Source organism: Barbus barbus (genome assembly GCF_936440315.1).
Source record: "Barbus barbus genome assembly, chromosome: 45".
NCBI classification, from domain to species: domain Eukaryota; kingdom Metazoa; phylum Chordata; class Actinopteri; order Cypriniformes; family Cyprinidae; genus Barbus; species Barbus barbus.
Genome location: NC_136723.1, coordinates 12,656,517 through 12,684,297, shown reverse-complemented (window position 1 = coordinate 12,684,297; position 27,781 = coordinate 12,656,517). Strand labels below are relative to the sequence as shown.

The 27,781-nt window shown below is 36.8% G+C and overlaps 2 protein-coding genes across 3 annotated transcripts; both read right to left on the bottom strand.

The window, feature by feature from the left end:
* Positions 1-1,045: 1,045 nt before the first annotated feature.
* On the bottom strand, positions 1,046-6,659 carry LOC306864452 (sphingomyelin phosphodiesterase-like). Of its 2 annotated transcripts, none has more exons than XM_079408472.1 (6): positions 6,322-6,659; positions 4,749-5,524; positions 3,887-4,058; positions 3,355-3,431; positions 2,894-3,039; positions 1,046-2,256 (listed from the first exon to the last, which is right to left on the bottom strand). In XM_079408472.1, exons 2-6 carry the CDS (start codon positions 5,510-5,512, stop codon positions 1,859-1,861), a joined length of 1,557 nt encoding a protein of 518 aa, XP_079264598.1. In that variant the 5' UTR covers positions 5,513-5,524; positions 6,322-6,659; the 3' UTR covers positions 1,046-1,858. The 2 variants fall into 2 exon arrangements, with proteins under 2 accessions (XP_079264598.1, XP_079264597.1); XM_079408471.1 differs by having other exon boundaries at positions 6,219-6,655.
* A 1,203-nt stretch (positions 6,660-7,862) lies between these two features.
* Positions 7,863-27,669, bottom strand: LOC306864451 (scaffold protein ILK-like). Its single transcript, XM_079408470.1, has 13 exons — positions 27,508-27,669; positions 24,826-25,106; positions 18,352-18,517; positions 17,948-18,043; positions 16,694-16,790; positions 16,464-16,547; positions 16,209-16,294; positions 16,014-16,123; positions 14,037-14,164; positions 11,588-11,709; positions 10,868-10,967; positions 10,411-10,541; positions 7,863-9,514 (listed from the first exon to the last, which is right to left on the bottom strand). Exons 2-13 carry the CDS (start codon positions 24,912-24,914, stop codon positions 9,365-9,367), a joined length of 1,359 nt encoding a protein of 452 aa, XP_079264596.1. The 5' UTR covers positions 24,915-25,106; positions 27,508-27,669; the 3' UTR covers positions 7,863-9,364.
* Positions 27,670-27,781: the final 112 nt, after the last annotated feature.

The following is a 27,781-nucleotide window of genomic DNA, read 5'->3' as shown; positions in this document are numbered from 1 at the left end:
TAAGTTTTAAGTTAAATGTTCTTAGTGACTTGAATTATTTGATGTTTTGGAGAAGCCATGGTACTACTATGTTTACTTACATGGCAGCTAGACTGGCTACCTCATGTTCATTGTCAAGCTAAAAAGATGTCAAAGAAACTGTTCAGAACAGGCCACTTGCACTTTAACTCTCCATTGTTAATTGCAAATTGCAATGTTGCACTTTATTTATTTTTCAAAGGCTTGTAAGCTACAGTTTGCACTGTTTCAATAAATGGAACTAATTTTCTCAACACATCTTTGATTAATTTTGTCCAGCATTTATTTTGCAAGCTGTCTGATGTTTTTTGAGTTTATTTCAATTAATTCAATCCAAGTAAATGAAACACTCACAAGATGTCACAAATCACTGTCTCTTTTAAATCTATCAGAAAATGATGTAAGCGTATCGAATTATATCGAATCGTATCGTTGGCTAAATATTGTGATATATATCGTATCGTGAGCTGAATATCGTGTATCGTATCGTGAGATTAGTGTATCGCTACAGCCCTAATTTTCAGCTAACTTGTTCCTAGAATGTTGCTCTTATCCTCAATATTAAAATAGAAAATAGTCCTTTCTGGTTAAGTTTAGACTTTAGAATATTTCAAATATTTCTATTCGATAAAACTGAGTAACAGAGGTCTACTCTGTATTTGTAAATTGAATGCCATATCTTGTAGTTGGGTTCAAGTCATTCAAAAGGAGGAGACTTAAATATACGCAACACTAAATATAACAAGATTTGGATTTTGTTCTAAAGACATCTCATGCTCACCAACGCTGTAATTATTTGATCAGATGCAGTAAAAAAAAAAGCAATATTAAATAATTACAAAATGACTTTTCTTGCTGAATATATAAAATGTCATTTAATTACTGTGATGCAAAGCAGAATTTTCAGCATCATTACTCCAGTCTTCAGTGCCACGTGATCTTTCAGAAATCATTCTGATATGATTTAGTACCTAAAAACTTCTCATTTTTGTCAGTTGAAAACAGTTGTACTAAATTTTGTGGAATCTGCCATGCATTTTTCCCCCAGAATTATTTTATTAAAGTTCAAAGAATAGCATTGATTTGGAACAGAAATAATTAACGTCACTTGATTCATTTAGTGCATAGATTCTCAATAAAATTGACTTTTTTCCCAACAACATAGTGACTCCAACCTTTTGAACTGTACTGCAAAAGGCTTAAATCTATAAACAAATCACCTTGCAAAATAATTTATTGATCAAGACCTTCAGACATTCAATTTCAACATTCATAAAATCCTTAGTTCACACAGAGAAACAATCACATGATCAGTCTCTTCATTATTGCGTTAGCAATTAAGACAAGTTTAACAACTTGTGGTTGAATCAAACCATTTTCTTTTAACAAAAGGCCTTCAACAGAATCCAGTGTGCAAACAAACTATAGGTCAATGCAGGAAGTGATAACACAAACACTTCTAAAGTGACAGACCACGATTCGATCAAGAGTGACGCAAATCACACTGAACCACATGAGTGAGAATGAGGACTGAGACGTTTGAGCAGTTGTGGTTTTTATGAGGCAGTAAGACACCACATGATTCAGTGAAGTCTCTACCTGTTCCACTTCCAACCAGTAATACTTTACTTTGGTGCTCTGCTCTAAAGGCCACATCTTTACAAGAACTGCTGATTTTTAACCCCATCTTAGCTAGATACCTTAACAGCTTTTAATACCAACAAAGTCAGCTTTTGATGATCTCAAGTACAAATGTAACAATTTCATTTGAACTTCTTTTTGTAGCATTTGTGACGTTGGCGTGGTATTAAACCCATTAGAACTCTAGTTTCATATTTTCTCAACACATGGTCATCCTAACAGAGTGTTTATCTCCGTGTATGACATCACACTGTGTTAGAAGGTCGTATCGTCCGCTGTGCAGAAGGCAGATTAGTGACGTCTTGCAAGTGTCTGTGCAGGGCTTTGAGACGTGGCCTTTATGAAAGAGGTACCAGAAGCGCTGAAAGACACGATCATCATTCTTCATGACTTTGATCAAAGCGTCCATGTCTGATGGGAAGAGTGTGGACAAACCGTAGGCCTCAGACGCGCGGTACAATAAAGTCCAGGATGGGTTGGGGTCAGGTTTTGAGGGCTGTTTGTTGGCCAGAGTTAAGTTGAGAATAAAAGTCTCGTGATCCAAAACCATGCGACTGCTGCCTGGGTAGTTTCCATCCATGTAATATACACGATATCCTGACCATTAAAAAAAAAAGCATGTTATAGCAATAAGCCACGATTGTGTGAATAACTAAATGCTAAAACAAAATAAATACACTAAAATAAAAATATAACTACATAAAACAATGCTCAAGTTAAAAACTAAAACTAGATGGTAATTAAAAAAAAATAAAGATTAAAAACATTGTAGAAAGCACTATACAATTAATGATTATTTTATGAATAAAGAAAATCCGAAATTTTCACACTTAAATAAATACAACCTCACATTGTTTCAATCATGTTTACACACTGCCTCCGAAACTTTCGTCGTCATTTAAAAAATTCGGATCAGGTTTGATTTTCTGTGTTTTCGCATCCGTAGCAAGCATTTTGATAGGAAAGGGTGACGAATACAAAAAAAAAAAAAAAAGGAAAAAAAAAAAAACACGCATATGAAAATTTCGGGCTCAGTGTGTAATTCAATGCATAGTATTACTTTCTTTAAAATAAATAAATACTGATCCCAAAACAAAGCTATAATAAATGCAAAAGCAAAACTTAAAAAAAAAAAAAAAAAATCGGATTTTAAGATTGGGGAGGACTAAAATAAAATTGGGTAATTTTGAATTAAGTTTAAAAATAAAATATCCATCAACTAATAAGTGAGTACCTGGGTTCAGGTTAACATAAGTGGTCACACTTGGGGCGATGAAAGCCACACTTAGTGGACGGGTCAATGTATCTTCATCATAGAACATCTGAAACTCATCGACATGCGTGTGTCCAAAAAACTGACCAGTTATGGTGCTTTCATATCTGGAAAATTAAAGAGAATTAGAGGAAGTAAGCAGACTGCTTGCTAAGGTGAACCATTAACCACTGCATTACATACACCTCCCAGTACATATGGCAAATGGCAAATAAAATTCTCAAAACCCCGCAGTTAGTCAACATGACCCATTTTTGCAACAGTATAACACTTGTGATCATAAAAGACACTGTGGAGCGGTTATAAACCTTTAGGCTGCAGTCACGCAGTTGTGTTGATTCAGCCACGGGTTGCAACAGATGAAAGTGAACTTGTGTACAGCAGGACGGCCCATATAGGGAGTTCACAGAAAAGTGACTGACCTGTTCACTATATGATAGTAATTCCAACTCCAACTGCTCAAGCAGAGTCCCGGCGGGATGTGACCGATGATGTGGACCTGAGAGAGACCAGCGGAAACAGACCTTTGGTTAGATCTGGTTATTAAATAAACAGAACAAAAAAACACAAATACAAAACCGCAAACAACAAATTCAAGATAAACAAAGATTTTTGGTTTTGCTTTGAGAAAAATAAAAAGAATTGTGGACCCTCTTACAAAATAATTTGAATAATATTTAGTAGTAGAAGGTTTACTGGCATCTAATATATAATGTCCAAATACAAACAAACGTGCAACAGCAAAACTGCAAGTCAAAAACCGGAATGGTCACATCCGCTTCTAACTGGTCTGACTCGTGATCAGTTGCCTGCATGTTTAAACACCTCTAACCCACAAACACTGACATTGCAACTTGTTAAACTGCTGCAGCAAGCAAACGGCTTCAAGATCATTGTTTGTTTTCTTATGTTCTTAATACAAAATAGTTTTCTCTGATATTTGTAAACTAGTACCTTCTCTCCCTTGTTCTCTGACTCTTGTAGTATATTAATGAGCCACTGGAGCTGACCCGCGGGGTCTGTGGAGTTCACCAGTAGCCAGTAGTTCTCTCGCGCACAGAAGTTCATATTCAAGGACACCACCCTCAAACCACGCTCAACTTCAACCGTGTAAAACCCTCCTCGCCTAGAGAAGACAAAACACACATATAAAAATAAAATACATAGTGTATGTTGACAATAATAATAATAATAATAATAAGAATAATAAAATAATAAATCAATTATATAGTAGTAAAACCACCACCACAACAAAATGTTAAAGAGGACATAAATATCTAAATAGTCACATGATATTACAAAAAAATAATATAAATAAACAAACAATTATTAAATGGTTACATTGAAAAATTACAGCAACAACAATAATTATTATTAAAAAATTAGAAACATTCCAGGGGGCAAAAATATTAAAATTGCCACATGTAGCAAGTAAATAAATGATTTATTATTATTATTATTAAACAGACATTCCAGGGGGTCAAAAATATCAAACTTGGCAATAATGTCAAAATTTCCAAATATGTAGTAAGCAAATGACTAAGTAAATAAATAAATGACGATTTTATTATTATTATTATTATTAACAACAAATAAGATGCATATCAAATATAATAAAAAAATAATTAAATTAAATAAAAACTAACAATAATATCATGATATTATATTACAAATAAAAAAATAAAATATAACTAACAACAACAAGAATAAGAATAATTTGATTGTGTATTTATCAGTGACAATACTCCAAAATGTGATGTTAATTAATGTGACCGATTTAGCCAAAATAACTTAGTCTTTTCCATCAGCACTTTACCGTATCGTCTCCAGGGCTTCCTTTGGCAGCCAGGGTTCCCACTCCTCAGCCATGGTGTCATAAAGCCAGTGGGATGACCGATTCCCATGTACAAACGGAGGAGGGAAACTATTCACCGGAGTGCTCTCGTGATTCCCAACCGCTGGGTAAACAGTTACATTAGGCCCCAGGTGTTTGTGTATGAGTCTAGTGATGGTGACGAGCTCATTCAGCTGTTGTGCCCGGGTCTGAGACCAGATGTTGTGTGCTGGAATGTCTCCTGTCCAGTAAACCCAATCCCACGGGCCAGATTTGGCTACATTTTGTAGAAGGTTCTCCACTGTGCGCAGAGGCAGGTCACAATCGCCATATGTGCCCCAGTATCCGGCTCCAGTGTGCTTCCAACTGGCCCTTCCAGAGTCATTTCGACAGCACAGTGGCATCTTACAGTCTACACGACTGCCTTCGGCATACTGCGCATCCCAGTGGATATCCGTGAGGAAGAGGATTCGGCTCTGTGGAGAGCCTGGTTTGGGAGGGATGGGCGGTTTAACTGGGGGTTTGGGGACCCGCGGCAGCGACACATTCCAGGAGGCATAAATATCATAATGGCCACATGTAGGTCCAACCAGTAGAGCGCAAGCCTCTGAGGGCCAGAGGATGGACTCCTGGAGCGCACGGATGAAATCGTTTCGGAAGAGCTCAGTGATTTCTCGGCATACTTGCGCCTCGGCCAGATGCAGTCGAATACAGGCTTCTCCTAAAGCATGCGCTAAACGCTCCATGTTTGAGTCACTCTGTTAATACATATTTAGGATAAAGCATAAAAAAAAGCTAATATAAGAATTTGATTAAATAAACATATCAAAATTATAGAATATATACAGAATTATACATAGAAAATTATATTCAAATATACAAAAAAAATCAATTTGTATATCTAGAAAACTAGTATATTGACATAAAATGTATATAATAATAATAATAATAATAATAATAATAAACTAATACATTATAATATTTCAAATGCATATTAAATTAAAAGCATAGCTACTTACATTATATACATTAATGTGTTTATTTAAAATAACAGTTTGCGTGTCTAAAAAAAATTAATAATAGACATAAAATGAATAGTACTACGAATAACAATAAACTAATATAAAATGTCTATATATTGCAATAAAAACACAAATAAAAAGCATAATTTTGATATTTTAAAATAATAGTTTGTGTAAAAGCTTAATGCCTCAGTCTACTATGACAGTATTTTTGGGCAGTCAGCTCGCACGCGCATATGATGCCAAAAAATGCGGTCTAGTTAGGCAGCTCTTAGGCAGCTCAACAAGTTTAGTCACAGGCTCCGTCATGCTGAGCAAAAGAAACCAAGTTTACTTTTAACTCTACGAAATAAGGAGACATTTATACCAACAGGAAAGACAGGGGAGTTTAAAACAGACGATAAGAAGATGAAGTAAACGCTTGTCTCACCAGCAGCGCGATGTCAAGCGTGGCGAAGATCGCTTTACACACCACGCAGGACATGTTGTGCCAGCTGAACCCGAGCTTAAGCCGATCAAACTCCTCCACGAACCTCAGCTGGGGCGAATCTGTCCCTCCCTCGAGAGGGTATGAGGAACCCCACGGCACCGAAAACAACGTCCAGACTATGAAAACAGCGCAGACGGTGGATGAGCAGAACACTGGACGCTTCATGCTGGATTACTCTGCGGTAAACTCTCTCAGTGCCCTGTCATAACATATAAAGCCTCGGCCGACGGCTCTGGAAACCGTGTTTATCCTCGAATTTAAATAGTATTACGCTTGGGCTGTATGCATGAATCTGCGCCTCCTCAGGAGGTTGTGTTTTGAAGAGTCCGTCTGTTGTTCTGACAGCAACACAACGTCCCAGGCGACCTGACCGGTTTATATAGCGTCAGCTGACTGATCACGTGACACGCTGCCACATCACGTGCCTCCCCGCTTTGTAAACATGAAAGTAAAGTAACTTATAATCTTTTATATATTATTAGAATATAGTACAATAATTCGACGCTTATTCCGTTAAATTATTCAAAAATAGATAAACAGAAAAATTGAAATTAGTAAATTAAATTTCTATTTTATAGCATGTTTTAGTTTCAGTTTTTTGTGGTACTGTCCAGAGACTGCAACTTTGCATTAAATATAAAATAAAAACTCTTGTAAGACTTCAATTCTTATGAGCTGAAACTGAAAATGGTGGCATACGTTTGAAAAAATATTTAAGAATACAACCGAAGAAGTTTTGTTTAAAAATAGTATTAGGCCTGAATTTATTTGATACAAAATACAGAAAAAGCAGTAATTTTGTGAAATATTTGTACAATTAAAAAAGTAACTGCTTTCTATTGGAATACATATTTAAAATGTAATTTATTTCTGTGATCAAAGTTAAATTTTCAGCTTCATTACTCTTCAGTGTCACATGATCCTTCAGAAATCATTCTAATATGCGGATTTGCTTTTCAAGAAACATTTATTATTATTATAAGTATTTAAGATTATTTTATGAATAGAACGATCCAAAGATCAGCATTTATCTGAAACAAAAAGCTTTTGTAACATTATACACTATACCATTCTAAAGCTGAGGCAGCATTTTTAGAAATCAGTACTTTTATTTAGCAAGGATGCTTTAAATTGACCAAAAGTGATGACAAATACATTTATAATGCTACAAAAGATTTCTATTTCAGATAAATGCTATTCTTCTTAACTTTCTATTCATCAAAGAAACCAGTTTTCAACTTACTACTAATAATAAATGTTTTTGGAGCAGCAAATCAGAATATTGGAATGATTTCTGACTGGAGTAATGCTAAAAATTCAGCTTTGAAGTCAGGAATAAATTACATCAAATATATACATTCGTGTAAAAATATTTTCAAATAGAAAGCAGTTATTTTAAATGGTAAAAATATTTCACAATATTACTACTTTTGCTGGATTTTGGATCAAATAAATGCAGGCAGAAGTTAATTCTTTAAAAAAAAACATTAAAATCTTACTATTCAAAAACTATATATATATTTTTTGTTAAGGTAAAAAAAAATGCTATTAATGACTCAAATGTAATGATACAAAAAATAGACAAATGTTTTAAAAAATCTTTTATTTAGAAGTAGCTTATAGCATATCACATCGCAACACATTGTTGTCACTGCTTGATATTAATTCATGTCAACAACCCAATAATTTATTTTCTGACTGATAAATGAACACAGATTAAAGCATTTAGCATGACCTAAACATTTTATTTGCTCTTATTTTTCTTTAGTAAAATTTAGTTGTCATGAATAAAATATAAACAGCCCAAATCTCCAGAATAAAGAAAAGCCACAAAATTTCATTAAAAACCTCACAGAGTAAGAACACAGTGGGCATAAGTTAGATAATCAGTCTGTTTTTCCATTATCATCGCTGTTTGCTTTTCCAAACAAAGAAACACTGAGAAATAAAAAAAAAATTATGCATGTCAAGTATGCTTGTTTTTGACTCTTGGTTTCCTTTTACGTACTGGCTAGCTGAAAAGAGGAACAAAGTGAAAGGATAAAAAGGAAGTAAATAGATGTAGTGTTTAGAAAAGCAAAAAAATAAAGGCACTCATGGGCTGCCTAATGTATTGCCCATGAAAAAACACTTATACATGTATACAGTATAACAATCTCTCAGATATCTCTTAGACATAACATGCTTAACATGTACAATGCAAATTAGCATAGCATCAGGAGTGTTAGTTACATAACAGAGGATGCAATCATGCATTTGTATGGATCAAGTAAAAATACGTCGATTTCTGATGCAAGGATAAAAGACATAACCCATGATGCATATGGCAAAAGAGTTCTCACATTTGATGTGACATGTAAATGGCTCTTCTTTTGAACATATGGTACCTTAATTTAACATAACATGTTTTTTATAATATGCATCTCCCTGCTATGAGAGGGACAGTATAATCATGATATTATGGGCACTTCATATTTTGGTTACTTGTTACACGATTAAGGCATAAAATTGGCATTAGCTATTGTATTATTGCACTGTTTTTTGTTTTGTTTTGTTTTTTAAACAAATCTCAGGCAAAATGGACCTATCTGACTTTTGATATCAGGGACAATCCAAAGAAAACACAGTGAAAAACAATGGCACGATGCTTTAAATACTAACAGCGGTTGTTGCATACACATTTTCAAATTGTTTTGATGAAATTATCTGTGACGTTGTTTTAAAAGCGAGTGAGCAAAAGGATGCATGAAATGTGGTTAGTTGAAAACTGATTTTACTGTACATTCACTGCGTCCAACGACCGTTGCCGCCACCACTTCCTGTTTAATGGCTGTAGAAAAGAGGTTTTAAGAGAAGCGTTGTACTGTAAACACTCCTGAGAACACGGAAAGGATTATTCAATGATTGCATATAAGAATATAGGCGATAGTGAGAACGTGGCATTTAAAAATGTTCGACAGGACTTCCAGAAAGCGTTTTTTTTTCTTTAGCAGAGGGCTACAGTGGCATAGAGCACTTTGGTGAGTGGTGAATTTTAAGGCAATACTGTGAACCCAGTGTTTGCGGGGTCGTCCAGCAGGGCTGTTTCATTTGTCTTGCATCTTCTCTAGGATGGGTACGATCATGTCGAATTTGGGCCTCTTGGCAGGATCCTCGTTCATGCAGATTTTCATTAGCTTGCAAATATGGGGGGAAATGCCCGGCGGGATGGTGGGCCGCAGTCCCTCTAGTGCCACCTAATGAAGAGAGAAGGAATAGCCAGGGTCAGAAATGGATTTTTCCAAGAAAGGAATGAGTTTGTTTCTTTATCTGAACAGATTTGGAGAAATTTAGCATTACATCACTTGCTCGCCAGTGGATCCTCTGCAGTGAATGGGTGCCGTCAGAATGAGAGTCCAAACAGCTGATAAAAACATCATGATAATCTACAAGTAATCCACATGACTCCAGTCCATCAATTAATGTCTTACGAACTGAAAAGCTGCATGTTTAAAACAAGCAAATTCATAATTAAAGCATTTCTTTGTAATATCTTGCCAAAATAGTCCATAATCAATAAAAACGCTTCCTCCAGTAAAAACGGTCCATCCCCTGTTGTCATCTCACATCAAAATGCACATATTTGTTGACCTTTGTTTAGAAATGTTTTTCAGTTTTTGCTTGTAGATAGCGTTTGATCATATTTCTCTCCTGATTCAGACAAGACCACATTTCACTGGAGAAAACAATATTATGAACTCATTTGAAGTGAAAAACATCTCAATGATGGTTTTGTTTCTTACAAACATGCAGCTTTCACTTCACAAGACATTTACTGATGGACTGGATTCATGTGGATTACTTGAGGATTATTGATTGTGATGTTTTTATCAGCTGTTTGGACTCTCATTCTGACGACGGCACCCATTCACTGCAGAGGATCCACTGGTGAGCAAGTGATAGAATGCTAAATTTCTCCAAGTCTGTTCCAATGAAGAAACAAACTCATCTACATCTTGGGTCGAGGGTTAATATATTTTAGTTTATTTTGGCATTTTTGTTTATTTGGGCTGCATTTTCACCCCAAGCACCCCTAAATTTGTGTTTCATTTTGGTTTGGCTCTTGCTTTCCAAACTCATAGAATCATCTCACCTTCATGCCAATTTCCATGTTTGAGAGGTCAGCGTAGGGCACCTCTCTGGTGACAAGCTCCCAGAGCAACACTGCAAAACTCCACATGTCCGAAGAGCGCCGGTTAATCTCCTCTGGCTTCTTCTGCAGGGCTGAGAAGAGATAAGATATCAGTGAATCAAAATGTTCTGTTTAATGGTCATATCTAGCACTGTTCTGCAAATTTCTGCAGGTAAAATACAGTCATTTCAAAAGGAATTCACGCGACGTGCTTCATATATTGCTACACAACTGATAATAGACACTGAAACTTTGCCTGAGAAGATTTGTAGAAATTTAATGTGACCGTGTGAAAATTTAATGTGTTCGCTAATGAAATTTAATGTGACTGTATCTTAGACAAATAAAGTAGATAAAATAAAATCTTCTTGAGAAGTTTGAAATTAGGAATTCAGTAAGTGAAGGAAAGGAACAGTACCTTCAGGTGCCACCCATGCGGGAGAGTACATCCTGCCAGGACACTGGAAGGAGAACTTCACATCTGCCATGCTTATCCTGGCCGTCATGTCTTCATCAATCTGATGTCAATGAATCAATGAGAACAGATTCATTAGGATGCGTGAGCATGAAACAGTCCGTTAGGGTAAGCTCAGGTTTTTGCTGCCTCTGTCAGTTGATTGTGTGTAATGTGACCAGTACAGCTATTAGTAGTTTGAGAAGTTGTTTGGTTGAGGCTTTGTGCTTTAAACTGATACCTACTGACTTCCCATATGGACTTTCCTTAAGAGGCAGGGAGAAATTCTCTACCAAAGAATGTACTTTCACTGGATTACTCCACAATGTGACACTCTGAACTTGTGGTGGGATGCACTGAAACTTCACAGAGAACTGAGACCATTTATAACAGTTCCTGTTCACAGTGGTCTATGTGCTGAGACTACATTTATGGAGTGCAAGTTTTACTGAATCATTTCCACATACCATGACACCAAATAAACAAACAGTGAATGTGTATTTTGCAATCACCGGTTAACCCTGAGTATCTAAATTCTGTGGACATTAATCTACATCTAGTCTTCATGTTCAAGTTCAACCACACATCTTCATGTTCTCTTTAAGAACAGGAATAGACACTCTGGAAAAATCAGAAGTTGTAGAAACCAAGATTAACAGGAAACGTCTGCTTTAAGTTCCTCACCATGACACTCTTGCTGTTGAGATAATGCCGAGGGATCATGGGCTCCAGCGTGTGCAGGAAAGCCATTCCACATGCTATATCCAAAGCAAACTTCACCGCTTGCGTCTGATCCACAACAAAGTCTAGATGGACAAGAGAATGATAATGATACAGGAGAAGGATTAAGTGGGTTTAACTTAAATTTAAATAATTTAAGAATCAAAGACCTCCTTTTTTATGTCATGTCCAGAATTTAATCAGAATCAGAATTTGCTTTATTGCCAGGTATGTTTGCACATACGAGGAATTTGTTTTAGTGACAGTATTTCCACAGTGTGACAGAATGACAGCGACAGGACAGGACACAGATAATAACAGAAAAATAAATAAATAATGGACAATATGCAAAATAGCACAAACACAATATAAAAAATAGACAATTCAGTATGTACAGGTATGTTAGGTGCAAATTTGAAATGTAATAAGTATGTGTGTTAAATAAAAAATAAAAAGTATGATAGTGTTGTGTGTTTCATGTTTATTGTTAAGAGTTCAAATGTTCATGAGATGGATTGCCTGAGGGAAGAAACTGTTTCTGTGTCTGGCCGTTCTGGTGCTCAGAGCTCTGTAGCGTCAACCAGACGGTAACAGTTCAAAGAGGGAGTTTGCTGGATGTGAGGGGTCCAGAATGATTTTACCAGCCCTTTTGTTCACTCTGGATGAGTACAGTTCTTGGAGAGTGGGGAGGGTTGTACCAATGATTTGCTCAGCAGTCTAGACTACCTTCTGTAGTCTTCTGAGGTCAGATTTGGTAGCTGAGCTGAACCACACAGTTAATGAAGTGCAGAGGACGGATTCATTGATGGCAGAGTAGAACTGTTTCAGCAGCTCCTGTGGCAGGTTGAAATTCCTCAAAAGGCGAAGGAAGTACAACCTCTGCTGGGACTTTTTGACAATAGTGTCAATGTGAATTTCCCACTTCAGGTCCTGAGAGATGTTGCTGCCCAGGAATCTGAATGACTCCACTGTTGTTACAGTGCTGTTCATTATGGTGAGTGGGAGGAGTGCAGGGGGGTTTCTCCTGAAGTCCAAGATCATCTCCACAGTTTTGAGCATGTTAAGCTCCAGGTTGTTAAGACTGCACCAGACAGCCAGCTCCTTAACCTCCTGCCTGTAAGCAGACTCGTCACCATCCTGAATGAGGCCGATCAGTGTGGTGTCATCTGCAAACTTCAGGAACTTGACAGAGGGGTCTTTAGATGTGCAGTCGTTGGTGTAGAGAGAGAAGAGCAGTGGGGAGAGAACACATCCCTGAGGAGTTCCAGTGCTGATGGTGCGGGTGTTGGATGTGAATTTTCCCAGCCTCACTAGCTGCTGCCTGTCTGTCAGGAAGCTGGTGATCACCTGACAGATGGAGGTGGGGACGGAGAGCTGAGTTAGTTTGGGCAGGAGGAGGTTTGGAATGATAGTGTTAAAGGCTGAGCTGAAGTCCACAAACAGGATCCTCACATAAGTCCCTGGGGGATGGTGTCTTGTAATTGGTGATGTCTTTCAGACCTTGACAGACAGATGGAGCTGTCTGAGTTTTGCAGTGAACCATGGTTTGTCATTGTTATAAGTTAGATGAGTCCTGGTAGGAATGCACATATCCTCACAGAAACTGATATAAGATGTTACAGTCTCTGTGAGCTTGTCCAGATCGTTTGCAGCAGCTTCAAAAACACTCCAATCAGTGAGAGAGATACAGGCTTGTAAAACCCGCTCTGTCTCATTAGTCCATCTCTTTACAGTCCTTAATACAGGTTTTGCATATTTCAGTTTCTGCCTGTAGGTCGGAATAAGATGAACCAATCAGTGATCAGAGAGTCCTTAAGCTGCCCGTGGGACAGAGTGATATGTGTCCTTTATCGCTGTGTAACAGTTATCCAGTATATTACTGTCTCTGGTGGGACATGTAACATGCTGTCTGTATTTTGGCAGTTCATGGGAGAGATTTGCTTTATTAAAGTACATCAAGTTAAAATGAAGAGAGCGGAGATTAGCCAGATGGATGCTAGGCAATCGCATTTGAAATCCGCGCTGTTTGAGCTTCACGAGCGCGCCGGCTCGCTTCCCCCGTCTGCGCGTCCTGAAGTGTCTAAAAAGCGCTGCAGCTCCGCCGACTACTATGTTCAGCAAAACATCCGAATAATCGAAAACTGGTTGGAGATTTTGTGGTGTGTTCTGCCGAATGTTCAGCAGTTCTTCCCTGGTGAAACTGATCGTGTTTGACAAATAAAAAACAGGAAAAACTAACAAAAAAACTAAAACAACTGGAGAGCCAAGCACAATGGCTGCCATGCGTGGCGCCATCTTTATTAAAAAACAATTAATCATATTTATAACTTTATTAAACATTCATTAACATTCAATTGAAGTTGACAAACACCAAATGGTCTGTGTGAGACAGTAATGTGTGTGTTTTACTTACTGGTTCCCTCGTGAAGCACATTGTAGAGGGAGCCATAGGGCATCCAGTGTGTAATTATGATTGGATGAGGGGCGGGTGGAGACTGACACGCCCCCAACACGGGCAACACGTTTGGGTGTGAGAAGATTCTACAACAGGGTAAACATCGAGGTGGAGAGGGACACATGAACAGACAGAAACAACAGACCACTAACACAATGGAGATGTTTTTACAGATTTTGAACAGTGTTATTTTAGTCTCAGTGTAATTAAAACTACTATTATAGTTTTTATTACTATTTTGAATTGATTTTCATCTTTATATTTTCCATTTTTATTTACATTTTAGTTAACTTTAGTCACTTTTATTAGTCTATAGATTTTAATGTATTTTCACTTCAGTTTTAGTTATTTCTGTACATCAAGTTAAAATGAAAATGAGAAATGTTTCTTATGCAGCTAGCTGAAATACAACAAGTTAATAATAAATAAAATTTTCTTTTATATTTTAGTTTCAGTTCGATTTGGATTTAGGGCACATCACTCTACGGAGACAGCAAATTGTTATTTTGTTGAACAAATTAAATCCAGTCTTGATAGGGGAGGTGTTGTTAATGCTGTCTTGATTTATCTAAATTGTCAAAGTAAAATTTTTCTACTAATACGTTAACTCGGATAGAATCATACTTAAATTTAAGGAAAAAATGTAGAAGAATCATTGATGCATGCTCACCATTTCTTGACTGTAATATTGGAGTCCCCCAAGGGTCGATTCTTGGACCAATTTTGTTTAGTCTATATATTAATGATCTGCCTACAGTTTGTCCAGAGGTCCAGGTTTAGATGTATGCAGATGATACAGTTGTTTATACTTATATAAGATGAAAGAACAAGCTGCTATCAAACTTACTGCTGCATTAAACAAAGTCCCAGATTGAGTCAGATTGTCACTCTTTCTTTACTCTTAATGTAAGTAAAACTGTGGGAATGTATTTTTCGATTAAAGGAGACATATTATGCCCCTTTTTACAATATATAATATAAGTCTCTGGTGTCCCCAGAATGTGTCTGTGAAGTTTCAGCTCAAAATACCCCACAGATCATTTATTATGTCACTTTGAAAATGCCTATTTTGAGTGGAAGCAGAAACACTGATTTTCGTGCCTGTTTCTTTAAATCCAAATGAGCTGCTGCTCCCGCCCCCTTTCCAAAATAGAGCTGCGCCATTTCAGCTCGTACTTGCTAAAAACATCTGTTTTGGTTCAGATTATCATGTTTATCGCGCTGAAATCATGCATTTTAAACCATATTAGTTTAAACTTCTGATATACGGTTTTCTGAGTGCACACATCCGGAGCGAAATCAGACGCGCTCGTTTTTTCAGAAGCTTGCAGAAAAAGGCTTACTAAAAGTTACTGGGTTAACCTTTTTCACGTTTCCTTGGTCGGTGGATGCACTGGGGACCTGATTATAGCACTTAAAACCTGGAAAAGTCAGATTTTCATGATATGTCACCTTTAAGAGAGTTGATTAGCGTTGTCCAGATATTTTAGTCAAAAGAGAGATAGTAAATATTGTTGAGCATTTTAAATATTCGGGTATGATTATGGAAGTGCTAGAGAAAGCTTGATAATCTTCAGGAATATTAGGCACCAGTCACCTATACCTGTGCGCTTTATGCATACAATAATTCTCCCACATTTATCCTATAGTGCTACAAGTTGGTCCCAAACAAGTATAACCACGTTAAAACCATTATATAGCATTTATAAAAAAAGCTGTGAAAATTTTAGCTAAGAAGCCAAGGAGTTATCATCATTGCATTATTATTAAATATTATTATTATATTATTAAATATTAAAAATGCATGGTCCCTGGTAAATAAATAAAATAAACTCAACTATTTAACTAAAATAACCCTGATTTGGAACAACATTTTTGGGCAAACTGTCCCTTTAATCTGTGTATTCTGGGCAAACTGGACTGGAGGTTCCTCACCTTAGTTTAGGGTACTCCTCATTAAAGTCACGGCTCTTTCTTGTAGTCCAATCCCGCACATGAAGCATCTTGACCACAATCTCTGTGCCCTGCCAGCGGCCTTGCCACAGCTGCCAGAGAGAGAGCAGAGACATCAGTGCTTCCATAAATGCTCTGAGACATGGGTAGTTATTGTGGTTTGGTAAATGAGCTCACCTCCCCAGAGTGGTTCTCGTTGATCTTGGCCAGCATGGAGAGCTGCTTATAATCTACGCCAGCATGTTTGTTTAGTGTGCCGTTACCTTGAAGGCATCATGGGAACAATATACAACAATCAAACCTCGGTTATGGATAATTCATATAATTTTATAAGGCAATCTACAGTTAAGCTGAATTACAATAAAATGCTTGTTTGCCAAAGCATCTACGTTATGAATGTAAATGAGAATCAGATGTTCTGAGGGTGCTTACGTGGTCGTGTTCGAGTGGTTCCCTTCCAGAATGTGTCCTTGAAAGGAACTTTGGTTAAGCTTTGTCCCTGTTTCCCCGCCAGCTCTGATTCATAAACACAACAGAATTATTAGGCAGGGGAATATATAAAAGAAACAGATCCTTAAGGCTTCACAATGTTGGCAAACAGCCTTTTCAACAAATCTTCTACTGACGTCACATTTGCTACATTATTAAAGAAGAGAGTTTACCTTTCAGATTTGCCGCAAGCTGTGGTTTGGCCTTGTCCAGTGGAGTTTCTCCATACTTGTTGCAGATGCTAACCTGAGCCCCATTATTGATCAGATCCTAGAAAGAATATGAATGATAACATATTTGGTGTGATTAAAATGACATTGTTTAAACATTTTCAAGGTAATTCTATCTAAAACACAGTGGTTGTGCTTTTCAGTGTTATTTTTTATTATTATTTATATACTTATTTTTCAATATATTTTCAAGTTTCCATTTTAATTTGAGTAATTTAAGTTTTCATAATTTAGTTTGTGTTTGTAATTTTTATACATTTTTTATATTTCTATTTAATATTTCCACTTATTTCACTTTCAGTTATAGTAACATTAGTACTTAATTTTTATTAATTTTTTTAATCTAACATTTGGATTTTATTTTGATATTTCAGCTTTATTTGAATTAACAAAAGCAATTTTAATAGTTGTATGCTTAGTTAACGATAACAATACAGTTATTGATACAATAAAACTAAACTGGAACTACTGAGTTTCAAAAATGACACAGAAGTGATTAATAAAACTTCTGCTATATTTTTGAAGTGAATTGACATACGGCCAAGTATGGTGACCCATACTCGGAATTTGTGCTCTGCATTTAACCCATCCAACGTGCACACACACAGCAGTGAACACACACCCCGTGAACACACACACACACCGTGAACACACACCCGGAGCAGTGGGTAGCCATTTATGCTGCGGCGCGCGGGGAGCAGTTGGGGGTTCGGTGCCTTGCTCAAGGACACCTCAGTCGTGGTATTGAGGGTGGAGAGAGTGCTGGACATTCACTCCCCCCACCTACAATCCCTGCCGGCCCGAGACTCGAACCCGCAACCTTTGGATTACGAGTCCGACTCTCTAACCATTAGGCCACGACTTCCCACATTTGTGCTATATTCCAAATCTTCTGAAAACGTACTAAAGTTTTATGTGAGGAACAGACCAAAATTCAATCTTTTGTTTTTGGTAAAGACATTTGGCAAAATATCTTTGCTGCACAAAAGAAAGAAAATCAATTTATGTATTTTCCCCACACAGCACCATCTTATGGATTCAGAAGACTTCAGAAAAATATACTGCATGAGAACCACTTCTACAATAATATTTGGTGTTTGAAAGCTCTTGTCCCCATTCATTATAACTGCAAGGAAAACAGCGTTCACACAACCCAGAGTTTCACATTTTTCACAGCAGGGGGCGCTTCAAACTAACCTCTGCCACCAGGTCGTGGGCCCAGAAGCAGGCGTAATGGAGAGGGGTGTTGCCGTGCTCGTTTGCTGCATTGGTATCTGCTTTACACTGGATCAGCTAGACAACACAAACCACAACACAATTTAGTATCCAAAACAGCAAACACAAAAATATCCATTCCAAATCTGTTAAACAGAATTAAAAGTGACTTAAAATAGTGAATTATTTAAAAAGTGAATTAAAATAGACTTTGTCAGTTCCTTATTCTTTCTTGAGTGTTTAAAGTTTGTGTGCTTGATTATTTATAAATGCTGTTTGCAGCTGTGTTTGTTTACATCTTTCCGTGACCGTTGTGGTCACTGTGGTTGTTCAGGTGCAGTTGTGTGTGTGTTTGTGAGCGTTTATCCGCAATGATCTGTTCACACCTTGGCCAGAATGTCACGGTGGCCGTGGCTCGCAGCCAGGTGCAGGGGTGTGTCGTCGCCACGGTTCATGACATTGATGCGAGCCCCTCTCATGATGAGCATGTCCACGACACCTGAACGACCCTCACGGCACGCCCAGTGCAACGGACTGAACCCGTGATCATCCCTGCAAGAAACAAACACGTGCCAGTATATTTAGAGTCAGTCATAATTATCACTTTTCTTTTTTTTTTTTTTAAGTATAAAGTATTCATATTAAAAAAAATTATAAAGAAAATACAAATTAAAAGGCCTAAATTCATTTATTTTTTTATTTAATTGAAAATGCAATTTAATTTGTTTGGAAACAATGACAAGTTCGGTTTTTGGGTGGACTTTTTTTGACGCAGTGGTTGGCGGTAAACTGTCTCCAGTCAGGCTAGTGATCCTGCTCTCAGCTGTCTGTCTCCAGCCAGTTAAATATAAACAGCCGTTAACTGGCCCTTTCCTCCAGATTATGTATATCCCCCTACCCCCGTCTGTTTGAGTCTGAGATCCGTTCTCAGGCCTTCCTATTTCCTTTTCAAAACTGCAGTAGAACTCACACTTACAGTACTTCAGGTCGACAGTGACCCTAAAGTTACAATAACAACACTGTGATCAAATCAGAGCCTGTGCATTAGGGCTGCTACTGAGAGCACATGTGAATGAACCACATGGGGGTTTTACTATTAAACTACTGAACGCAACCGCTGAGAGTATGTTATAAATACATGAAGGTAATGTCTGCATCTGGTGCTCGTGCTCATCCCCAAAGTAATTACTTGTAAGCTTTTGTTTTCAATAATGAAGTGATTGTTGAAGGGCTGGGAGTGTGCAGTACAGTAGGAATTCTCTGGGTAAATAATCAGGCCAGTAGTGTGTCTAAACTTAGGGTAGCTGCTGAAAGTACTCACAAGGTCCTGCTGGATCAGACCAGACCACACACATTCATACTCTATCACACACACACACACACACACACACACACACACACACACAGAGTCAAATGGTGGGTTGGTCACAACTGAAGGGGTTAAAGACAAAAACAATGAACAAAATATTGAGACAATCAGGAAGTCCCCCCTCCTCAAATAATTTAATCAAATTAGACAATGAGTCCTGAGCTTTAATGGGAATTCTGGAATGTTCTTTATTTCTGGCACATTTCAAGGAAGGAAGGAGGGGAAAAACAAAAGAATGCAAGCAAGGCAAGGAAAGCGACAAACAAATTAGCAAAGAAAGCGGTAAAGAAAAGAAACATTAGAAAAAAGGAAGAAAAGTATGCAGAAAAGGAAAAACCTTGAAGGAAAGACAGCTAGCAGGAAAAAATGGAAGTGGGAAAGAAAGGAGGAAAGAAAAGGAGGCAAGGAAAGAGAAAAAGAAAGAAAAGGACAAATACATAAAAAGCAAAGAAAGGAAGAGTAACTGGGAAAGACTAAATAAAGTTGGAAAATAATCTGAAAAAGTAGAGGGATAAAATGGAGAAAAAGGAAGAAAGTGAAAAGGAAGCAAAGGGAGGAAAAGAAAGTGCAGAAAAGGAAGATGGATTAAAGAAAGAAAGAAAGAAAGAAAGAAAGAATGCAGGAAATGACAAAAACAGTCAGTAAAGAAGGAATGAATGAAGGAATAGTATAGGGAAGAAACTGGGAAAGACAGGATGAAAGTTAGAAGGAAAGTAAGCTAAAAAAGGAAAATAAAAATGAGGGAAAAAAATAAGTGTGAAAGCAAGCAAGCAAGAAAGAAAGATGGGGAAGAAAGTTCCCAAAGAAAAAGAAAAGAAAAGAAAAACAAAAAAAGGAAGTACATAGGAAACGAAGAAAGAAAGAAGGAACAGCATAAGGAAGAAACCCAGAAAAACTGGAGAAAAGTTGGAAAGGAAGCTAAAACAGTGCAAGACAAAAGGAAATTAACAAGAAAGAAAGCAAGTAAGGAAGTGGGGAAAAAAAGAAAGCAGGACAATGAAGAATGGAGAGCTATCTGTGGTGTCTCTTATCACATTACTCAGCTGTGCTCCGACACACAAATGAAGCAGCAGAGGGGCGGACTGCGGAAACCAGAGCGGGAAACACAGGAAATAATATTCCACGCTCTCTCTTCCACCGCTAGCGGCTCCCTCCCTTTGCCTGTGTGAGTGTGAGCGCTCGGGACAATTCATATCCAGTTAGTTTCTTTCTCTTGTCCTTGTAAGGATGTGAAGCACACACTGTTAACCAGCACACACAGCACACACACAGCACTCACACACACACACACACAGCACACACACACAGCACACACAGAGAGAGAAAGAAACGTTTACACTAACAGACTTACAAACATTCAAAGACAGACTAAGTAAACGTTGATACTGGAGTCACAGCTGAAAGATTACGTCTTGAGCCTGCGGTTATACGATCAAAGAGTTGAAAAGCGCAGCTATTAAGAGCTTCCTCTGGCCAAAAAGCGTTCTGGGGTTGCATTCGGCGTTGATTTAAAAGTACAACTCCACATCTGAGTTCAGGTTTCTACCTTTCAGCAACAATCTGGTTGAGTGAAAGCTCATACTGAATTAGATCATAAACCGCACATCAGTGAGGCGCCACGGTCTAAAAATGTATCGGAGCTAACAAGGTAGTGAAGTGGGCCAGAATGACGTATACGTGACAGGAAATGTAGCTGGAAAAGGTAAAATAATATTGTTGGTACCTTCTGATTCATAACAGACATCAAAAAGGATGTACGAGTGTTATATTTTTAGAAAAACAAGAAGTTAAAATACAGGAAGTATTTTATTAGTAAATAATTTACTCTAAACACTGTAAATGCTCCTGATTGGCCTGAGCTTCAGAAGCTTCAGTGTCTGTTTTAAAGCCACAGAGACAAACACAGCTGTAACCTAACATTTAGTTTACTTCAGTCTTCTTTTCTTCTACTATCATTAGCTGCTGAGAGTTCTGTCCAGACATAAGCCACAAAATGTGTCAGTTCCTCTTTGAGTCACAATTTGAGAGCAGACTTACAGTCAACTTAAATGGCATTTGCTACTAGAGAAGCACAACTGCCAAATTTGGGTGCTGATACGGATATCCGATCTGCAAAACAACTTGATGATGTAAGGCATAGTATTATAAACTGCACACAAGCTACATACAATAAAAATGATAACTTGCAGGAGTACAGAATGGCACATGGAAATCTTTGGAAACACTTTTACTGTTAACAATAAAGTTCCTTAACTTAGAGTAGAAAAGAATATGGTGAAATATTTACTAAGTACAATTTATTATTGTATAAAAATATGTCAGACCAACAGAACATTTTATTGATTTTAGAATCAATATTTCATATTATATAGCATATTTAAGATTTACCAACATAAAGAAGAAAACTGCACTGTGTGAAACTGTCATGGTGGAGAGATTTTGATCAACTTTTTCAACAGTTTTCTTCTAAAGACGTTTCTTGTGGTTTTATTATCATAATAGTGCTGTCTTTGTTAGTGGTGACGAAATGTCAGTTTGCAAAAACAAATGTCTTAACTTACCTAATGTCGTTTTGGATATTGCTTAACATTACTTTTCCTTCAGTGGAACAGGAAGCTCATTGGTGGTAAAAGCTTTTTTTTGTTGTTTTTGTTTTTTTAATTTTAATGAAACATTGCATAATAAAAAAATTAAATAAAAAAAAAACACTCGTGCATTAAAAAGATAGTTCACCCAAAAATGATAATTTTGTCATAATTTCCTTAGCCTCATGTTGTTTTAAATCTGTATGAATTTCTTTCTTATGTATATAACACAAAGATATATATATATATATATATATATATATATATATAATAGTTTATTTGCAAAAACAGATAACTCTTTTTTTATTTTCAAAAATCATGTTTTTTATTATGTTATCATGTTTCTATAGTGTTTAATTGTGTTACTTAATCAAAATAACCCAACTGCCGTTTGATTGAGATTAATTGCACAATGAAAAAACATGATTTTTTAAAATTGTTAAAAACGGAGTTATCTGTTATTATTGCAAATTATTCTCAATAATTTTCAGATGTTTAACGTATTATACATTCAGAGTTAAGAAGACAAAATATAAGATAGGACAAAGTCCAGTTTGCTGACTGACATGCTGTAATGTGAAGCATAAACAATGCCCATGTATGTCTGCTATTTCCTGTCTCCTCCCACAAACACATAAGGTCGTGACATCTCAAGCCATACTGAAACTCCTAATGGCCCTTCAGAAGAAGTGAATCAAACAGCCACTCTTCTCATCAACCATTACAAAGCATAAAAATCATTTTATTAGACAAACCGCAATAGGCAACAGCGAAAGGCGAATCCCTTAGCTTGAGTTTTTCTATTTCTGGAAAAGGAAAACACTTTGAGACGGGTAAGTGGGGAGGGAAAGAGAGAGAGAGAAGAGACAGAGAGGACTGGTATGGCTCAAGTCAGCATGCTTTGGTTGGTGAGCTCATCGTATGGAAACTATTCATCCCAACCATTTCGTTTAAGCCCAGACCGTTCCCTCCTCCCCCTCTTCTGAGTCACAAATTAGACATGGACTCCAATTCACACTGGCCTGAAAGGCAGATCTGTAGAGGATCAACTGCTGTTTAGAGTAGGGAATGCTAACATAAATAAAAATGAAGTGTATTGTCTTATTTTTGGGTTTTGTTCGAGTTGAGTTAGCGTTTCCCCCCTCTTACTGGAAGTTTCTCTACTAGTAAGTCAAACATTTCCTTTGTCACATAATTTCAAAGTCACAACTTCAGCCATGTGATTGTGAAGAGCACAGGAAATGTCTAGATAGCAATCTACATCAGACGCTTCAACGCTTCATCTAAACTAGCTGCTGCCTGTAATCTGCTGATGCTGTGCTGAATCGGCACCAGCGAACTATTCGCCTCTGACCCGTTCCTTTTAGGTTATAATTCTCATGGCTGACAGCAAGAGAACGGGTCCAGATCAGATTCCTTACAAGTTCTTGGAGATCTACCTGGACGTTTTCCTCTCTTTTGTGCTTCCCAGCTGTTCTGGGATGTATTAGTGAGGGAAGGCAGGCCAAGGCTGTTTGTGAGAGGGAGCTTGGCAGAGGTATTTGAAGAGGGTGCATGGATCTACTCTGTGTATGCTTTACACCATATAGGGCTAAGAACTGGAATTCTGGTCTTCAACATGCGGAATGTTTTCTGTTTAGTTTGTAAGAAACAGATGGGATATTTCAGTTCTTGCTTCTTTAAACCTAGGCTAACAACATTCAATTTCATAGAAGGGCTGCACAATACTAAAAAGGAAGCCAAAAGGAAAAGTCAATAATAATTATCAAAAAAAAAAGTCTATGTTATTTTGTCTAAATATTACACATAAAACATAAAAAAAAATCTAAACCATTGGATTTTACTAAAATAAATAAATAAATAAACAACATAATAAATATATTAAAACAAAAAAATGAGAATTTAAGATTAAATTTTAAATGCTACAAGTGAATTTAGGCATTTCATTATTATAATGTACAGTATGAAAAATGTATATTCATATGAGATTTTCTCAAATTCATATGAAATTTAAAAGAGTATTAGTTTAATAAATTAATAGTGATTTTAAAAAATGAACTTTAAATGAGAGTAAGATGTGCAAAAATAGGGGAAATTGGCATTCAGAAATAGATATCCAATATCGACAATTCTGATAAAAAAAAAAAAAAAAACTCTAGTATCAGTTGACAGCTGATATGGTGATGGTGGCCAAATATCTAAATATTTAACATATTTGAAGCTACAATAATGCAATCATTGAACTGAACACATTAGCATCCTATTTTAAGTTGTGGATACTCAATATGTACATTTCCTAAAACTTTCGTCTGTGAAAGTTAAATAAAAAAAATAAGTTTAATTAAGAAATACACTTAGCATTACACTTACATCTTAGCAATATGGCGGCATGTTTTGTATGGGTAAAAGATTTAGTTTTTTCTGGTATAAAAACAAACTAGTACTAGTAGAATTATACAAGAATAATAATGTAATACTGTATCTCTTTATTACCTCAAAACCATCTGAAAAGCTATGTTTGCCACGACAAGCCAAATAACTGAATGATATCCACAACAGACGAAAAGTGATCAAATCTATCCTCATCTTCTTTCAGAGCCACTGCTCCACTGCGCCCAGGGATTAGAAGACTGATAAAAGTGAGGGGTGAACTAAGGGACAAGACCTGACATAAGATCCTCACAAACAGGACAGTTTCTGCACAATACATTTTGAATTTCCCAAAGTTTTTCGGGGGCGTGGCCCCTACTGACAGCATCCAAAACCATCTTTGAATGAGAAAATAAGCTAACTGCTAAACCAAGACTGTACAAAACCACAAATAAGTGGTCTCTACAACCACACGGCAATCTATCTAATAACAGCTCTGTCTAAATTCAAATTATGACTCATTTAAACACACTCACCCCTGGTTTAGGTCGTTCTCTGTGTTGTCCAACCAGAGGCGGACGGCTACCGCGTTGCCTTCACGGCACTGAGTGAAGATGTCATCCATCTCTGCACCCTCTCTCCTCTCACGCAACCCAAATCGTTTGTCCCCTACCAGGAGTGTCCTGGGAGAGGGGTCTAATGCTGCTGTACCCTAAAGACGACAGGCGAGGGTCTGACAGAACATCCAGCCACGGGAAGGGTGGGATGGGACAGTGTCTTCACAGCCACAGGGTAAGTGTCTGGTGTGTGTGCTGCACTGCAGAGAGACGAGAAGAAGGAAGCACAGATGAGCTGTTTTGGACACTGCTTGCACAAAACATTCTGTCACAGTTCAAGTCACTAGGGAACAATGACTAAAACTCAAAAATAACAAGCATTTTCAGGGAACACTTGACCAGAAATGAAAAGTTCAGTGACATGATGCTCATTTATTTCTGTCTCATCTATTAATTTATTCAAATAAATATAATTGCAATTCGTGCATACAACGACTTCAATACACCGCTTCTACCCTGATATTATAATAGAAAAAAATCTTTATTAAAAATTATATTATTGAAAAGAAAAAAATATATTTCTACAAAACTATTTCCAAAAAATGACATTATAAATTATATTTATGAATTACTAATTCATTATATAATTATAATAAGTTTTTGCCTTTCTTTTTTGAAAGTACTGATTAATATGTGTGTGTGAATATGTGTATATTCACAACATGTATTCTGTTGAAATACTACGGCATTCCTTAGAGTCATTAAATTAAATTAAATTTTTCAAAACCACATGAAACCAAATTAAATACTAAAAGGGCATTCCTAAAAACAACAACAACATTTTTTTTTTAATTTCTTTATAAAGGACACTCTTATTTGTCATTTGTTTGCTCCACAAAAGAACAAACATAATATACAAGCCGCACAGGTTTAGAATGACATGAGAGAGAATTAATGATAGAGTTGTAAGTTTTAGATGAGCTATTCCTTTAATTCACCTCACAGGTTTAAGCAATGGGTTAAAATATTTGTTCATTACATGCTGATAGGTGATGAATACCTGTGTAATCATACAAGCCTCTGCCTGTTATAACACACTTATCACTCCCTTCCTGAAGTCCAACAGAATGTGTTTCTTTAATACTCTGACATCATTCCAACTCATACTTTAGTTAAGAGGTCTTCGCAAAGACCTGTTGTACTCATGAAAAACTACTTGTCTGTATAGAGAATTAAAGAGAGGCTGTGTTATTAAAAACAAAATAGAAAATGTATCTAAAATACACTTAAGAAGCTATTTCTTACGTTAACTGTTATGCATTGTATATACTTTGCTGAGTGTGAAACAAATGTGTTCGCTTAGAGAAAACGACAGATAAATTAGATAAGAGAGACAAAAGCAGGGTGATATTGATTCAGTTAAATATGTCTTCAATCACAAAGGCACTCAGATGTAAACATGATAGTTAATACTCAGAGAAAGAGGAAAAGAACAGATAACAGACAGTTATTTTTTAACAGATAACATGTACATGTCAGACATATTTTGTTTAAACCGACAGACAACCAGATAGCAAAATGTACAGAAAGAAAAACACAAAATGAGAGATAGACAGGTACGCATGTGGACAGATTTAAACAGGCAAACAGTTAGAAAGGTATGTTTTGAAAGAGAGACAAGTAAGTTCAAATAGAACGGGATAGATAGATAGATAGATAGATAGATAGATAGATAGATAGATAGATAGATAGATAGATAGATATTCAAAAAATACAGATAGACATGTATGTTCAAAGAGAAAGAGATTAATACTTTTTCAAGAAGACCGATAGAAAGCAAGACAAATAGATAGACTGATAGTAGTGCTTTCAAACAATTAATCGCATCCAAAATAAGTGTTTGTTTATATAATATGTGTGTGTACTGTGTATATTTATTATGTATAAAGACACACACACATGGCATATCTTTAGAAAATATTTACGCGTATATACTTATATTCATATAAATTATATCATATATAAATATATTTAATATATAAACGTAACATTTTTCCTAAATATATAAATGCATGTGTGTATTTATATATACAAAATAAGTATACACAGTGTACACATATATTATGTAAACAAAAACTGTTATTTTGGATGCGATTAATCACGATTAATCGTTTGACTGCACTAATAGATAGACAGACAGATATGTGTTCAAATAGACAAGTATGTCCAAACAGAAGCAGATGAGTATTTGTTCAAGAAGACTGACAGAAAGCAAGACAGGCAGGTCAAGATACAGAAACACAGAAAGGTATTTGCAGCAGACAGACAGATATACAGACAGACAGGTTCTCTCAGTAAGAGTGACATTAGCCGCGCAGCTAACAGACACTTCAATCAAAGAGTGACTAAAGACTCTTAACTATGGGTGAACCAAAAGAAAAAGGCATACAGTCTGAATTATAATTTACCTAAACATGCTCAATAAAATTACTTTTTGACTCCACGCTTTATTTATGGCTATACAACAGTAGTTTTATAGTGTTGTGAGCTATTGTGCTAATACTGCTAGCAGTCATATACGCCCACAGTCACTGAAGTTACACGATCAACACTTGATTCATGCTTCCCTCACACTCAACCGATCACAACAACCATCATTACCTGCTTATATGGCTGCTTTTAGCTGGAGTGGACCAACGGCGATGACTGGGACAGTCCGGAACGACACTCTTCCAGCGTCCACACCCTACTATCGCCCGGGTCTGAGACCTCCTCCCCGCCGACAGACACACACCCGCTCCCCGCTGATCACGCCTCTGCAGCGCCCCTGGCTGGAGAGCGAGGGAAACACGCGCCTCAGGACACGATTTTCTCTATTTCAAAAATTGTGTCTGGAGGTATGAATATTCCATAAAATACACGAATTTACCAAAAT

Coding starts and splice junctions, on each gene's coding strand:
- LOC306864452 (XM_079408471.1), bottom strand. CDS start 6,443: ATGAAGCGTCCAGTGTTCTGCTCATCCACCGTCTGCGCTGTTTTCATA. Junction 3,432..3,886: donor CAGAGAACAAGGGAGAGAAG/GTACTAGTTTAC, acceptor GGTCTCTCTCAG/GTCCACATCATCGGTCACAT. Junction 2,257..2,893: donor TTATGTTAACCTGAACCCAG/GTACTCACTTAT, acceptor TTTAATGGTCAG/GATATCGTGTATATTACATG.
- LOC306864451 (XM_079408470.1), bottom strand. CDS start 24,914: ATGGATGACATCTTCACTCAGTGCCGTGAAGGCAACGCGGTAGCCGTC. Junction 16,295..16,463: donor AACCACTCGAACACGACCAC/GTAAGCACCCTC, acceptor GATGCCTTCAAG/GTAACGGCACACTAAACAAA. Junction 9,515..10,410: donor ACATGGAAATTGGCATGAAG/GTGAGATGATTC, acceptor TCTCTTCATTAG/GTGGCACTAGAGGGACTGCG.